General features: G+C 49.3%; 1 protein-coding gene across 1 annotated transcript in view; it reads left to right on the top strand.

Moving 5' to 3' along the window:
* LOC108803175 (oocyte zinc finger protein XlCOF6-like) overlaps window positions 1-15,394 on the top strand; it is a 28,236-nt gene that overhangs the window by 5,220 nt on the left and 7,622 nt on the right. Inside the window, exon 7 of the mRNA XM_018575014.1 lies at window positions 13,869-14,884. Within this exon, the coding sequence (XP_018430516.1) occupies window positions 13,869-14,884 (1,016 nt within the window). The remainder of the gene's footprint in view (window positions 1-13,868; window positions 14,885-15,394) is intronic.

The raw sequence follows: 15,394 nt of genomic DNA, 5'->3' as shown, positions 1-15,394 counted from the left end.
GGAGATGTGTGGAGGGTCTCGGGAGGGGGAGACGTGCGGAGGGTCTCGGGAGGGGGAGACGTGCGGGGTGTCTCAGGGGGAGATGTGCCGTGTAGTTCCCAAGAAGGCTGCCGCGAGGTCCGCAGCGGGACCTAAGGCAGCTGCTTAATTCGCATGAATTAAAGCATTTGCGCATGTACAAGCACTCGTGATATGGATACCGGTATGGGTGCATCACTACTAAAAAAAATATATAACCCGCATGCATACATCGCCTAGAATACGTCATGTGACTAATATGTCTTCTGTACATAGTCATGTTGGGTCTGGAACTGATTGGTATTCTCTTATACATCTCTGTACACACTGGACATTGCCGGCGCTCAGACACAGCTGTAACAATGGAAGTTCTATGAAAGGGTTTTACACCCCCAGCAGCCCATTGGTATGAGAGTATAGACCCTGCCCCCCCAGTATGTGTATTCATCCAGATTATATATGATGGGGGATGGGTGGACTTTATAATTTTCTGCATCATCTTTTTGCTTTGTTTTTCCTTCTTTTGCTCTCATTGTATAAATAAAGATTTTGTTGTTTTTCATTCTTTCAATCTTCCCGGAGATATGGTCTGTGTGTGACAATAAAGAAATCGTTCCTATCACAGAAATACAGGAAGTCATATGGAGCTCATATCCCCGACGGCACTACCTCCCGAGCGGAGAACCACGGGGTCTGGCCGGAGGGTTGGGGGGCGGCAGAAGCCCGTGGTGTTGTGTCCCTCTGAGGTGCTCAGAAAGTCACTTGGGTGTGGGACCCCACATGACTCACTGTGCACATGGACACACACCACCTTGCATATTCTGCACTTCGCCTCTTAGACAGGCCTTATGGCTTGTGTGGCTGGAGTCTGAGCACCCTTCCCGGTGATGGGGGAGAAGAGCCCCTGTACCGGCCTTCTGGCTTGAATCTGAGTACCCTTCCTGGTGATGGGGGAGAAGAGCCGCTGTACCGGCCTTATGGCTTGTGTGGCTGGAGTCTGAGTCCCCTTCCCGGTGATGGGGGAAAGGAGCCGCTGTACTGGCCTTATGGCTTGTGTGGCTGGCGTCTGAGCACCCTTCCCGGTGATGGGGGAGAAGAGCCCCTGTACCGGCCTTCTGGCTTGAATCTGAGTACCCTTCCTGGTGATGGGGGAGAAGAGCCGCTGTACCGGCCTTATGGCTTGTGTGGCTGGAGTCTGAGTCCCCTTCCCGGTGATGGGGGAAAGGAGCCGCTGTACTGGCCTTATGGCTTGTGTGGCTGGCGTCTGAGCACCCTTCCCGGTGATGGGGGAGAAGAGCCCCTGTACCGGCCTTCTGGCTTGAATCTGAGTACCCTTCCTGGTGATGGGGGAGAAGAGCCGCTGTACCGGCCTTATGGCTTGTGTGGCTGGAGTCTGAGTCCCCTTCCCGGTGATGGGGGAAAGGAGCCGCTGTACTGGCCTTATGGCTTGTGTGGCTGGCGTCTGAGCACCCTTCCCGGTGATGGGGGAGAAGAGCCCCTGTACCGGCCTTCTGGCTTGAATCTGAGTACCCTTCCTGGTGATGGGGGAGAAGAGCCGCTGTACCGGCCTTATGGCTTGTGTGGCTGGAGTCTGAGTCCCCTTCCCGGTGATGGGGGAAAGGAGCCGCTGTACTGGCCTTATGGCTTGTGTGGCTGGCGTCTGAGCACCCTTCCCGGTGATGGGGGAGAAGAGCCCCTGTACCGGCCTTCTGGCTTGAATCTGAGTACCCTTCCTGGTGATGGGGGAGAAGAGCCGCTGTACCGGCCTTATGGCTTGTGTGGCTGGAGTCTGAGTCCCCTTCCCGGTGATGGGGGAAAGGAGCCGCTGTACTGGCCTTATGGCTTGTGTGGCTGGCGTCTGAGCACCCTTCCCGGTGATGGGGGAGAAGAGCCCCTGTACCGGCCTTCTGGCTTGAATCTGAGTACCCTTCCTGGTGATGGGGGAGAAGAGCCGCTGTACCGGCCTTATGGCTTGTGTGGCTGGAGTCTGAGTCCCCTTCCCGGTGATGGGGGAAAGGAGCCGCTGTACTGGCCTTATGGCTTGTGTGGCTGGCGTCTGAGCACCCTTCCCGGTGATGGGGGAGAAGAGCCCCTGTACCGGCCTTCTGGCTTGAATCTGAGTACCCTTCCTGGTGATGGGGGAGAAGAGCCGCTGTACCGGCCTTATGGCTTGTGTGGCTGGAGTCTGAGTCCCCTTCCCGGTGATGGGGGAAAGGAGCCGCTGTACTGGCCTTATGGCTTGTGTGGCTGGCGTCTGAGCACCCTTCCCGGTGATGGGGGAGAAGAGCCCCTGTACCGGCCTTCTGGCTTGAATCTGAGTACCCTTCCTGGTGATGGGGGAGAAGAGCCGCTGTACCGGCCTTATGGCTTGTGTGGCTGGAGTCTGAGTCCCCTTCCCGGTGATGGGGGAAAGGAGCCGCTGTACTGGCCTTATGGCTTGTGTGGCTGGCGTCTGAGCACCCTTCCCGGTGATGGGGGAGAAGAGCCCCTGTACCGGCCTTCTGGCTTGAATCTGAGTACCCTTCCTGGTGATGGGGGAGAAGAGCCGCTGTACCGGCCTTATGGCTTGTGTGGCTGGAGTCTGAGTCCCCTTCCCGGTGATGGGGGAAAGGAGCCGCTGTACTGGCCTTATGGCTTGTGTGGCTGGCGTCTGAGCACCCTTCCCGGTGATGGGGGAGAAGAGCCCCTGTACCGGCCTTCTGGCTTGAATCTGAGTACCCTTCCTGGTGATGGGGGAGAAGAGCCCCTGTACCGGCCTTCTGGCTTGAATCTGAGTACCCTTCCTGGTGATGGGGGTTCCTAAAAGGTTATGATAATGGAGAGAAAACCAAATGAGTGTCCACTCATGTAAGAGTGGGGGTTGGGAGTGCTCCTTGGTGCTGAGTTCTGACAGGGCCCGCTACCTCCTGATTTGGGTGTGGATGCACTGGACTGGCCATGCACTGGGAAGGCACTAAGCCCATGGTGTTAATTCCCCCTGGAGTGGTGACCAAGGGGTGCTCTGGTAGCACTGTGGGTTTAGGCCCACACTTATGTGAATGGTACTTTGGCATGACACCTCTTGGGCTAGGCCTTTTGGCTGAGACCAGGGGTCATTTTTATTCCTGGGCCGCAATGCCTAGCCTTTGTATTCTCATTGGCACTCTAAATTATTTTTCTCACTGTTTGTGCACCTTTGCACTTTTATTTCTGTTTTTCACTCCACAGGACGGAGGGTGCGGGTCTTCGGGCCTACCCGGGAGTCTGGAAGGAGGATGTGTGGCCCTTAGGTCCCCTCGGCCTTGTATTCGCTGGTCGGCTTCGGCTGGCCACGAGGCATTGGGTCCGCCTGCTTTTGGCCAGGTGGACATGATTGCATCCCGGGGGTTCAGGGATGGGCCCTGTCTCTTTGGGAGAGGGACCCTTTAGACAGCATCCCTTTTTGTGTGTGTTCACGTGCAGTTTTTTGTTCGCGCGTTCTGGTCATGGTGCGTAGTGCTAAGTATCCACTCTTGTGGGAGTAGTAAGCACTTGACTGGCCGAAGGGCCGGAAGCACCGGAGGCCAAGTACTGATTTCACGGTCGACTTTCTTTCTTTGGTGAACTCGTGCTCGACGCACCGCGGACTTCCAAAGAGAAAACATTGCAATGAATATACATATCGCTACTCTGAATATAGACAACCCATAATGCTTATCAAGTGTAAATATAGTCTCCCTAAGTCCGAATTATACCGGCTCTTGCCTGATCCCCGTTCCGGCTACTAGAATTGTCTGGCTGTGGAGTATTTGATATGATCTCTGGGTATGGAGTGGACACCACCGCTAGCTTGGGGAGAGTTCCTGGTAGTACTTATGAGCTCTGCATTGGTAGGTTCCTGAGGATTGGGGTCCACCTGACTTTGGCTAGGTAGACTTTGGTTGCCTTCCACCCTGAGGGGTTCCAGGATCACGACCCTTCCACTTTGAAGGCGGATCAAGAGCACCCTTGTGCACTTTTTTCTTCTTCTTCTTAAGTGTGTTGTGAGTTCATGATTTACTTTCATTATTCATGTTGTGAACTTGTGTTGGATGGGCACACCACGGACTTCCATAAACCACTGCTGTGACTATGTGGAACCCATAATGCATTTCAAGTGTAAATATAGTCTCCCTAGGTTAGAATATAACTGGCTCTAGTCTGATCCCCATTCCCGCATCTAGAATTACCTGGAGACTGCCGTGTGTGATTTAGTAGTGGAGTGATGTGGGTGCTTGCTTGGTCTGGCTGGGGTGTACCAGAGGTCTGTGGTGGGGATGGTATCCCAGGAGTGCTGGAAAATCACGAGGGTATGAGACCCCCCCATGAGTGATTCACCTGCACTATGTTCATGACCCAAGAGGCATCGGCGCTATGTCTCTTGGGCAGGTCTGTGGATGCTAAGCTTCCGTTCTTATCAGAATAGGAGTAGTAAGCACTTGACTACCTGAAGGACTGGAAGGGCAGAAGCCCGTGGTGCTGTGTCCTAGGGGTGCTGGAATATCATGGATGTGAGAGCCTACAGTGAGTCATAGTTATTAGGTCATGGCACCTTTAGCTTAGTACTTGGAAGGCCTGCTTTGGTCCCTGAGGATCCGGATCCCCCTGGCTTTGGCTTGGTGGACTTGGGTAGCCTTTCCTCTGTAAGAAGCCTTGCACTCTGAGGGGATCATGGATGGTGGCCCTTCCACTTCGAAGGAGGATCAAAAGCACCCTCAGACATTTTTTTTTAGTGTGCTGTGATTTCACGATGTACTTTCATTATTCACTTGTCTTCCAAGCACCGCGGACTTCCAGAAACCACTGCAATGAATATGCAAATTGCTACTCGGAATATGTGGAACCCATAATGCATTTTACGTGTAAATATAGTCTCACCAAGTCCAAATATAACTGGGGATCCCCATTACTGCATCTAGAATTGCTTAGGCAGGGTCCATCCTGCCTGAGTTGGTAGGGGCTCTGGTCATGGGGGACCTCATGGGAGAGTTGGTAGGGGCTCTGGTCATGGCGGGAGGATGCGAAGCCTCCACTCTTGTAAGAGTGGGAGTAGAAAGCTCTTCAGTAGCTGATGTGCTAGAAGCCCAGGGGGTGGTGTCCCAGGGGTGCTGGAATATCAGTTAGGAGTGGGACCCCACCCCCCACAGTGAGTCAGTTATTAGGTGGCAGCACATTAAGCTTTATCTAAACTACATAAACTTCTTGGCCGGGTTTTTTGGTTTGCCCGGAGTCATTTTTTATCTTGTCTGAAAGGCCTGGCAGGGTTGTGCACCATTTATTTTACGTATGATGAGCACATTTTGGCCTCACTGATAGTTGCAGGGTGCCCAACCTTATGTTAGGGGGAGGTGAGGTTCTGTGGCATCTCTGGGTTTTCTTTACCTCCCTCCACTTAGGGGTCTCTCTCTGGGAGAGGCCGTAGCGAGTACTTGGTGGGCCTGCTTTGGTCCCTAAGGATCGGGATCCGCCTGGCTTCGTCTAGGTGGACTTGGGTGGCCTTGCCGCTGAGGGGCCTTCAGGGATGGCGGCCCTTCTGCTGCAAAGGAGGATCAAAAGCACCCTTGTGCACTTTTTTTTTTAAGTGTGTTGTGATTTCACGATTTACTTTCTTTAGTGAACTCGTCTTCGACGCACTGCGGACTTCCAAAAAAACACAAAAGCCACTGATTTAAATATGCAAATTACTAATCCGAATATATGCCACCCATAATGCATTACAAGTGTAAATATAGTCTCCCCAACTGGAAATTATACCGGCTCCGTCCTGATCCCCATTCCCGCTGACTATAATTGCCTGGCTAGGGAGCACCCTGCCTGAGTTGGTAGGGTGCTCATGGGAGGGAAGCTAAATAAAGCTTCCACTCTTGTAAGAGTGGGCTGTGGGTCCTTCCCTTGCCTGGGATCTGTGGGGGATCACAGTACCTCCAGATTTCAGCAGGTAAGTCCTTGGGCTGGGAAGGCAGGGAGCTTGTAGGGCCCCTTGGGGAGAGCACCCAGCCATAGTCCTTGCTGGTTGGACATGAATTTCTTGCATGCCATGGCATCAATGAAATAATACTTATATCTTGGGAAGATGAGACACTTAGTACACTTCTTTGTATTTTAACATGGGGGGGAGGGGTTTAAGGCTTCACACACCCACACTACAGGCTCCTTGGATAAAACAAATGGGAAGCTTCTCATGGTTTGTGCTGATGGAAAGTTCCAGCCTAGCAGTGAATGGTTGGCTGCTGAATACCGTACTTGGGGTGTGCGAGATCCCGGTGTGCTGCTTCTTCTCCAGCACTGCGACCCCCAAGAAGTCTAGAAACTCACCGGCTTTGAAAGCCGAGCGTATGCGGTACTGAGCACCCCACTGGAGGTGACAAAGTAACTACGGGTTTAATATCGCTCTGTGTGAACAAGCATTTTCCAGTTGGCTCCCCACTTAGGGAGACCACAGGGGATTTGCATAATTTTTGAAGTAATTACCCCACCCAAAACCCCCGTTTTTTTACTGAGAGTCCCGATTAAGATTGTTGGGAAAAGGGGGAGCAATTTGTAATCCCACTACACAAAAGTACTGGGCAGGCTGGGAGTTGTAATCTCTGCTCACGCAGCAACAGGACAGGCACGCATTAGTCCCCCTACAGATGAGATAGTACATAATGGGTGTTGTAATATACTGGAAGTTGAAGTTCTCCAGTCAACATTCCCCTCACTGTCAAACATTTCCACCTCACCTCACCTCACCTCACCTCACCTCACCTCACCTCACCTCACCTGACACCCGGTCTCCTCCCTCCTAGGAAGGCCGCTCTCAGCTCCAGGCTGAGCGGCTTCCTCCACCATTCCGGGTCATCCCAGCTCCTCCCACATTAGGAGACTGACAACCAGTCAGTGGGATGACTCCTGGAACAAGCAAGAGAGAGCAGAAGTTTAACAGGAAATGTAAAGGGTTGGTATCCCTACTTTCCGGGATACTGTGTTTCACTCGCAGGCGGCAGGGAGACGCTAACTAAACACGGGAGACTCCTGGAACTTGCGGGAGAGTTGAGGTGTCTGTAACATAGAAGATTGGACCCGGAGGCTATGGGCAAAATGTAAAACAAACCAAAAAAACATACTGCAGTTCTTACATTATCCACAAGGTGGCAATCTCATGGTGCATTAAACATGCAGACAGGAAGTCTCTATTGTTCCCACAGACAGGAAGTTCCAGGTGAGCTGGGAGGAAACAGAGAGGAGACATTGCTGAAAGTAGCATCAGTGAAGGTAAGAAGATATTATTTTATATTTATGCCAAGTAACCCCCCTCCCCCCACAAGTTTTATTTGGTCCCCCCATATTCACTGTGATGTAATTTATCTTTCTCAGATGCTGCCACCGATATAGATACATCCTAAATATAGAGCCATTTATCCAACTGTCCATCCAGAGCCGCCATTTATAGACCGGATACACCCTAAATATAGAACCATTTATCCAACTGTCCATCCAGTGCCGCCATTTATAGACCGGATACATCCTAAATATAGAGCCATTTATCCAACTGTCCATCCAGAGCCGCCATTTATAGACCAGATACATACTAAATATAGAGCCATTTATCCAACTGTCCATCCAGAGCCGCCATTTATAGACCTGATACATCCTAAATATAGAGCCATTTATCCAACTGTCCATCCAGAGCCGCCATTTATAGACCAGATACATCCTAAATATAGAGCCATTTATCCAACTGTCCATCCAGAGCCGCCATTTATAGACCGGATACATCCTAAATATAGAGCCATTTATCCAACTGTCCATCCAGAGCCGCCATTTATAGACCGGATACATCCTAAATATAGAGCCATTTATCCAACTGTCCATCCAGAGCCGCCATTTATAGACCGGATACATCCTAAATATAGAGCCATTTATCCAACTGTCCATCCAGAGCCGCCATTTATAGACCGGATACATCCTAAATATAGAGCCATTTATCCAACTGTCCATCCAGAGCCGCCATTTATAGACCGGATACATCCTAAATATAGAGCCATTTATCCAACTGTCCATCCAGAGCCGCCATTTATAGACCGGATACATCCTAAATATAGAGCCATTTATCCAACTGTCCATCCAGAGCCGCCATTTATAGACCGGATACATCCTAAATATAGAGCCATTTATCCAACTGTCCATCCAGAGCCGCCATTTATAGACCGGATACATCCTAAATATAGAGCCATTTATCCAACTGTCCATCCAGAGCCGCCATTTATAGACCGGATACATCCTAAATATAGAGCCATTTATCCAACTGTCCATCCAGAGCCGCCATTTATAGACCGGATACATCCTAAATATAGAGCCATTTATCCAACTGTCCATCCAGAGCCGCCATTTATAGACCGGATACATCCTAAATATAGAGCCATTTATCCAACTGTCCATCCAGAGCCGCCATTTATAGACCGGATACATCCTAAATATAGAGCCATTTATCCAACTGTCCATCCAGAGCCGCCATTTATAGACCGGATACATCCTAAATATAGAGCCATTTATCCAACTGTCCATCCAGAGCCGCCATTTATAGACCGGATACATCCTAAATATAGAGCCATTTATCCAACTGTCCATCCAGAGCCGCCATTTATAGAGCGGATACATCCTAAATATAGAGCCATTTATCCAACTGTCCATCCAGAGCCGCCATTTATAGACCGGATACATCCTAAATATAGAGCCATAGCAGCACTGTCAGTTCTCGTGCCAAGCAGCCATTCAAAATATGCTGCCCGGTGCCGAGTGTCAGCTTGAGGTGGGCTGGGATGGGATTATGGCCGCCAGGGAGCTCCATCCATACGCGCATTGCTTGTACAGCTCCCTCGTGTGTCCCGTAGAGGCGCCTGGACCGGAGTGACGTCACATTCTGGCCCCCGGCACCTCTACAGGGCACACAAGGGAGCTGTACAAGCAATGCGCGTATGGATGGAGCTCCGTCACAGCAGCCCACACTAGACCCCAGGCTGAGGATCCACTCCAGTTCTTGTAAGGTAGGGAGACTGGGTGAACTTTAAAATAAAAATAGGGCCCATTGACACTAGTACTGTGCGATTACCGCACTGCACCACCCAGTTGCACCCACCGTGCATTCCGGTGTGGGAGGTGTGTTGCCATTCATTTGAATGGTACCCCAAACGCACCTCCCGCCCCCACAGTTCGTACGCCCGCCCTAATGCGGTGCATTCCATTGCAGTGCAGACGTTGCAGACTCGGGCGGCGACTTAAGGACCGAGGACAGATGTGGGTCCTGAGGTAACGCAGCTTGAGAACCACGGCTCTAATGTATATAGTGACGTAGGGAATACAGCTCCCATGCAATGATGGCCAGCAAGAGCTAAAATAGCCCCGTAGTTGGTGTCAACGAGGGAAATATTGAAGCTCAGCATTGGTGTTCAGTGGTTACTTACCACACATGCCTACGATGCTGCTTCTTCTCTTATATGACTGGATCCATGTTGTCACTGTTGGGCTGGAGATCCCTCCCCTCCCCCCCCCGACAGCGCCCACATAGGAGCACAATGCAGAGAGTGCTCCTGCACCCACTTCCACTCTGCACAGTGTCCTGGATCCTTGCGGGGCACGGGTACTGCGAGACCAAATGGCAGAACTGTCCTACAAGATCGGGGACGCTGAGCAACTATGCATTTGTCTACAGAGAGTCTTGTTTAGATCACATGACCCTTTTAATAATGAATTATCAAGCAAGATTCTGGGAAGTCCGCAGTGATAATTGTTATCTTCTTCCTCTAAACAGGATTACAGAGTAGTGACCAATATATATCTTACACTCATCAGAGGTCACCCATCACAGAGCCTCCACCTCACCGCCTGACAACAGAGGAGAACACTGTTAAAAATATTCTAGAAGTCACCAAGAAGATCATTGATCTGCTGACGGGAGAGGTGAGCGGTGCCGGGAATTCTGGGACATGATCCAGGAACAGACAAGGGGCGTGTCTGGGTGGTGACTGTATCATTGTGTGTGTCAGGTTCCTATAAGGTGTCAGGATGTCTCTGTCTATTTCTCCATGGAGGAGTGGGAGTATCTAGAAGGACACCGGGATCTCTACAAGGACGTGGTGATGGAGAATGCCCCGCCCCTCACATCACCGGGTAAGAGGAGAGAGCAGTACGGAGGCTCCGCCTACATCCCCCATCATCTGATACACACATAGAAACAATGTATTCAGTCAGTGTGTGTGTTTCCTACAGATGGATCCAGTAAGAGGAACCCACCAGAGAGATGTCCCCGTCCTCTGTATTCCCGGGATCCCACCCAGGAGGACCACACCATGCCACACCATGAGAGATGTCCCCGTCCTCTGTATTCCCGGGATCCCACCCAGGAGGACCACACCATGCCACACCATGAGAGATGTCCCCGTCCTCTGTATTCCCGGGATCCCACCCAGGAGGACCACACCATGCCACACCATGAGAGATGTCCCCGTCCTCTGTATTCCCGGGATTCCACACAGGAAGATCTCACCATCTCACATAAGGTTAAATAGAAAAATAATAAAGCTGATACATTATGACCTGATCATTATCTATGTAGTTACATCTGATGTCATTGTTCTCAATATTCAGGGTATAAACCAGAGTGAGTGTGATAATGATGTTAAAGACGAGGTAAAAGAGGAGGAGGAGGAGGAGGAGCTTGGTGTGATGGAGGAGTTTTCTGAAGAACACAAAGACCCCTTGAAGGATGTCATGATGGAACCATTCAGTGACACAAACCCACCAGAGAGATGTCCCCGTCCTCTGTATTCCCGGGATTCCACCCAGGAAGATCTCACCATCCCCCACCATGATCAGGTAGGTGGGACTCGGTGTATAGAACACAGAAGTGATAGTGAACTTTGTCAGAGAACATTCTGCTATGTAGTCTCTTAGATAAACGTAAGATACGGCCTTCCACCCGTGAAGCATGCTGAATGATGAGGTGCTATTTTAGGTCATATCTAGGTAGTTACACTGCTTCTATTAAACAAATAATGATGTATTCATGAATGAAGAGCTGCCTTCCTTTGTGTCTTCTATCTCTCCCCGGAGTTCAGCTTCATGAGATGTTTTCTATTATTTTGGGGTTTAGGGTGAAGAACGGATCATCATAAAAGTTGAGATTAAAGAAGAAGAAGTGGAGACATATGTGGGGGGTGAGCGGCCGTCCACGGGGGAGGTCGGGATGATGATGAAAAGTGATCAGGATGACATTTCTCTACCGATCAACACAAGTAAGTAACAGACACTATGGAGGGAACAGGTCACAGTTCTATGTCACTTCTGAGTATCTCCATTCCCCAATATAACGTCATGTGACCAACAAATGTGGAGCAGATACTGTACACCATATGAAGGTCCATCTCCATTCCTCAATATAACGTCATGTGACCAACAATTGAGGGGGAGATACTGTACACCATATGAAGGTCCATCTCCATTCCTCAATATAACGGGATCATGTTGGGGAATCATCAGATCTTCACATCATCAGATAAGATGAGACTGAATTATAAATGGTGGACCATGAAAATTGGGAAGAAGATTCCCCAGAAGAAGTCATCTCCCCTATTGTAGGATGAAGGGGGCGTCATCTCCTGATTAGTGTTAGGACGGTTGGGGGTAATTTACAACAAATAAACTCTCATCAAATGTTCTACATACAAATGTTGGGTCCATTGTCATGGAGGAATGATGGTTTTGAGGTCTTTGTCAATCACATTTCTTCAGGTCTGTGCCAACATTCTTCAATAAAAAGAATATATTCTATTTTTTGAGAAGAATGTCCGCTACAACACTACTGAGGTTGGATCTAAGACAAATGTCCATCGTTCAACCCCCAAAAAATCTTAAGGCACAAAACCTTATACTTAGAAATCCAAGGTTCATTGGGGGACACCGCCTCTGACCTTCGGGTACACGCCCTGCCCCTAGGAGGTTAGACACTAGACAAAATGGAAGACTCCGCGTTACCTAGACGTTATACCCCGGTATAAACCGAGTCGGGCCAGTTTACCTCACAGACCATGTATACATGAGAGCAGATCTTGCCGTATGGCTTATTGCCACAGCTTGCATTTCGCAGCCCATTCATAAGGTAAGCTGTGGTATTGAGCCTGTGGTAGTTCACGGGGTTCTCTTTTCTTAATGCAGCAGAGAGAACTCCGTGGTTGGAACCAAGTCTTCTATATTCCCGGGATTCCAGGACTTTGGCAGGTCACCTGACCGGGCTCTCCACCTGACTTTTTTCTTTTCATTAATAACCCCATTCATCTGTATTGTGCTCTACAAGCTTCAGACTCCAGGTTTATAATTCGTGGTTTGGCCATATGTCTCCATTACTTTACCCCCTAATGTCTATCGGAGACATAGAAAGTTTGATTACGCCGGATGGTTTCCTGTCTGGGTCGGGTGTTAATCCGGGCCTCAGACCCAATTCCTGGCCAAACCAGTTCCTCGAGGCAGCCTTCATCTCCTGAATTGTCCTCTCTGTCAGATACTTGGGTCTCAGCTGCAGGGCACGGTTCATGTGAGGTCTCAGCTGCAGGGCACGGTTCATGTGAGGTCTCAGATGCAGGGCACGGTTCATTTGAGGTCTCCGCTTCAGGGCACGGTCCTTGTGAGGTCTCAGCTGCAGGGCACGGTTCATGTGAGGTCTCAGATGCAGGGCACGGTTCATGTGAGGTCTCAGATGCAGGGCACGGTTCATGTGAGGTCTCAGCTGCAGGGCACGGTCGATGTGAGGTCTCAGCTGCAGGGCACGGTTCATGTGAGGTCTCAGATGCAGGGCACGGTTCATGTGAGGTCTCAGCTTCAGGGCACGGTTCATGTGAGGTCTCAGCTGCAGGGCACGGTTCCTGTGCAAATGACTTTGCCACGAGAAGGTGAATTGTCAGGAGGTGCAATTTCACGGCACAGTCCAGTTATAGACGGCCTGATGAAAGCTGTACTGTAGACTCTGAAGATTGAAGGACCAAGTTCCTCTGGTGTCAGTGCTTCTAAACAGCTGGGCTTTCACAGAGTTCTGAAGAAGGAAGCAGCCCAACGGTTGATGTGAGGGTCAAAGTTTATGACCTTCATGGATGCTCCGATCCTTAGATGCCTACAATCTGGCATGGACCAACACCCGGCTCGAAGCACCACCAAAGGCCAGATCTCCACCCTTCAGATTTTGCTCCTTGACAGCCCGTTCCTTGGATGGTACCTTTTGTTCAGGGCATTACTCACACTTCACCTCCCATGGCTCCGTACGTTCTTAGTTCCATGCTATTCATGCTTCAGGGCGCATTCCCGTCAATCCAATGTGTGAGGTCCCCTCCATAACCTCATCTCAGAAGGTAGGTTTACCTATTGCCATCACTTTAGCCAGAAGAGTATGAAACCTGGCAGCACTCTCGTGTCACTAATCCTTTACTTCCTGAGAAAGATAGATGATTCTTATTCATGACATTTTTACATTTATTTACCAAATTTCTCTCCAGCAGATGGATGTGATGTCAGCAATACCTCGGAGAGACATCTTATATTATCTGCTGATTGTAAGTCAGAAGATAATGTCATCACACAGGATTCTCCAGGAGTGAATCCAAACACACAAAATATACATCACAGACCTCACTGCTCGGAGACATCAATGGATCCCTCTGATCAGGGTGAATCTTCTGATCATTCACATACTATGACTGGAAATATTCATCTAAGATCTCACACTGCAAGAGATCCATCTAATCCCAAGGAGTCTTCCTCACCCCATGAAGGAGATCACAGAGGTGAGGATCTATTCTCATGTGAAGTGTGTGGGAAATCTTTCATTGAAAACAAAAACCTTCTCAGACACCAGAGAATCCACAAGGGTGAGCATCCTTTTTCGTGTTCAGAGTGTGGAAAATGTTTCACTCAGAATAGGACATTTATTGAACACCAGAGTTTTCACACAGGTGAACGCCCCTTTTCCTGTTCAGAGTGTGAAAAATGTTTTTCTGAGAAAAGAAACCTCCTATTACACCAGAGAAGTCACACAGGTGAGGGAACCTATTCATGTTCAGAGTGTACAAAGTGTTTTATTCGCAAAGGAGACCTTGTTAAACACCAGAGGATTCACACAGGTGAGCGACCATACTCCTGTTCAGAGTGCGGGAAATCTTTCACGGAGAAGGGAGACCTTGTTAAACACCAGAGAATTCACACGGGTGAGCGTCCTTATTCATGTTCAGAGTGCGGAAAAACATTTATTCATAAAGGAGACCTTGTTAAGCACCAGAGAATTCATACAGGTGAGCGTCCTTATTCATGTTCAGACTGCGGGAAATCTTTCACTAAGAAAGATGACCTTGTTAAACACCAGAGGATTCACACTGGTGAACGTCCTTATTCGTGTGCAGACTGTGGGAAATCTTTCATTCATAAAGGAGACCTTGTTAAACACCAGAGGAGTCACACCGGTGAGCGTCCTTATTCATGTACAGAGTGTGGGAAATGTTTCACGGAGAAAGATAACCTTGTTAAACACCAGAGGATTCACACAGGCGAGCGTCCTTATTCATGTACAGAGTGTGGGAAATGTTTCACCCATAAAGGAGCACTTTGTAAGCACAAGAGAATTCACACGGGTGAACGTCCTTATTCGTGTTCGGAGTGCGGGAAATCTTTCACCGAGAAAGGAGCCCTTGGAAAACACCAGAGAATTCACACAGGTGAACGTCCGTTTTCATGTTCAGACTGCGGGAAATGTTTCACCCAGAAAGGAGTCCTTGTAAAACACCAGAAAATTCACACAGGTGAGCGTCCTTATTCATGTTCAGAGTGCGGGAAATCATTCACCGAGAAACATGTACTTCTTACACACCAGAAAAGACATACTAAGGAGCGCCCTCGCTACTTTCAAACCGCGGGAGATGTTTTACAGATACAAGAAGTCTAATTAGATATCGGAGAGAATGTTCCTTCTGATTCTTTTGACAAATGTACAATAACCTTATAACAGGTGCAGCTGTCTAGTCCATAGGACAACATTAAACAATTAGGGCTCATTCACACGGGTGTAGGGTGCTGTACAGAGTTAAGTATGTGTTTATGTACTTAAGTGGCCCCCAGGAGTCATCAGGTGTATGCGTACAGATAATTGACAAGCTGACAGATTTTGCAGTCCAAGCATTTACATCCGTACAGATGAGCAGCCCTCGATCTATCTAAATGCTTCAATGTGTGTATAGCTATATGTAATCGGCTTTCTTACATAGGTGGTCAGTGCAGAAGGACTTCCCTAAACTGTTGGTCATCATGAATAAGACTGTTCCTTACATTGGTGGTCAGTGGGCTCAAAGTATGCGTATAGGGGGGG

The sequence above is a fragment of the Nanorana parkeri genome, unplaced genomic scaffold, assembly GCF_000935625.1.
Source record: "Nanorana parkeri isolate BGI_ZX_2015 unplaced genomic scaffold, ASM93562v1 scaffold3467, whole genome shotgun sequence".
NCBI classification, from domain to species: Eukaryota; Metazoa; Chordata; class Amphibia; order Anura; family Dicroglossidae; genus Nanorana; species Nanorana parkeri.
The sequence above is the reverse complement of the archived record's forward strand: the minus strand, read 5'-3'. Positions and strand labels throughout refer to the sequence as shown.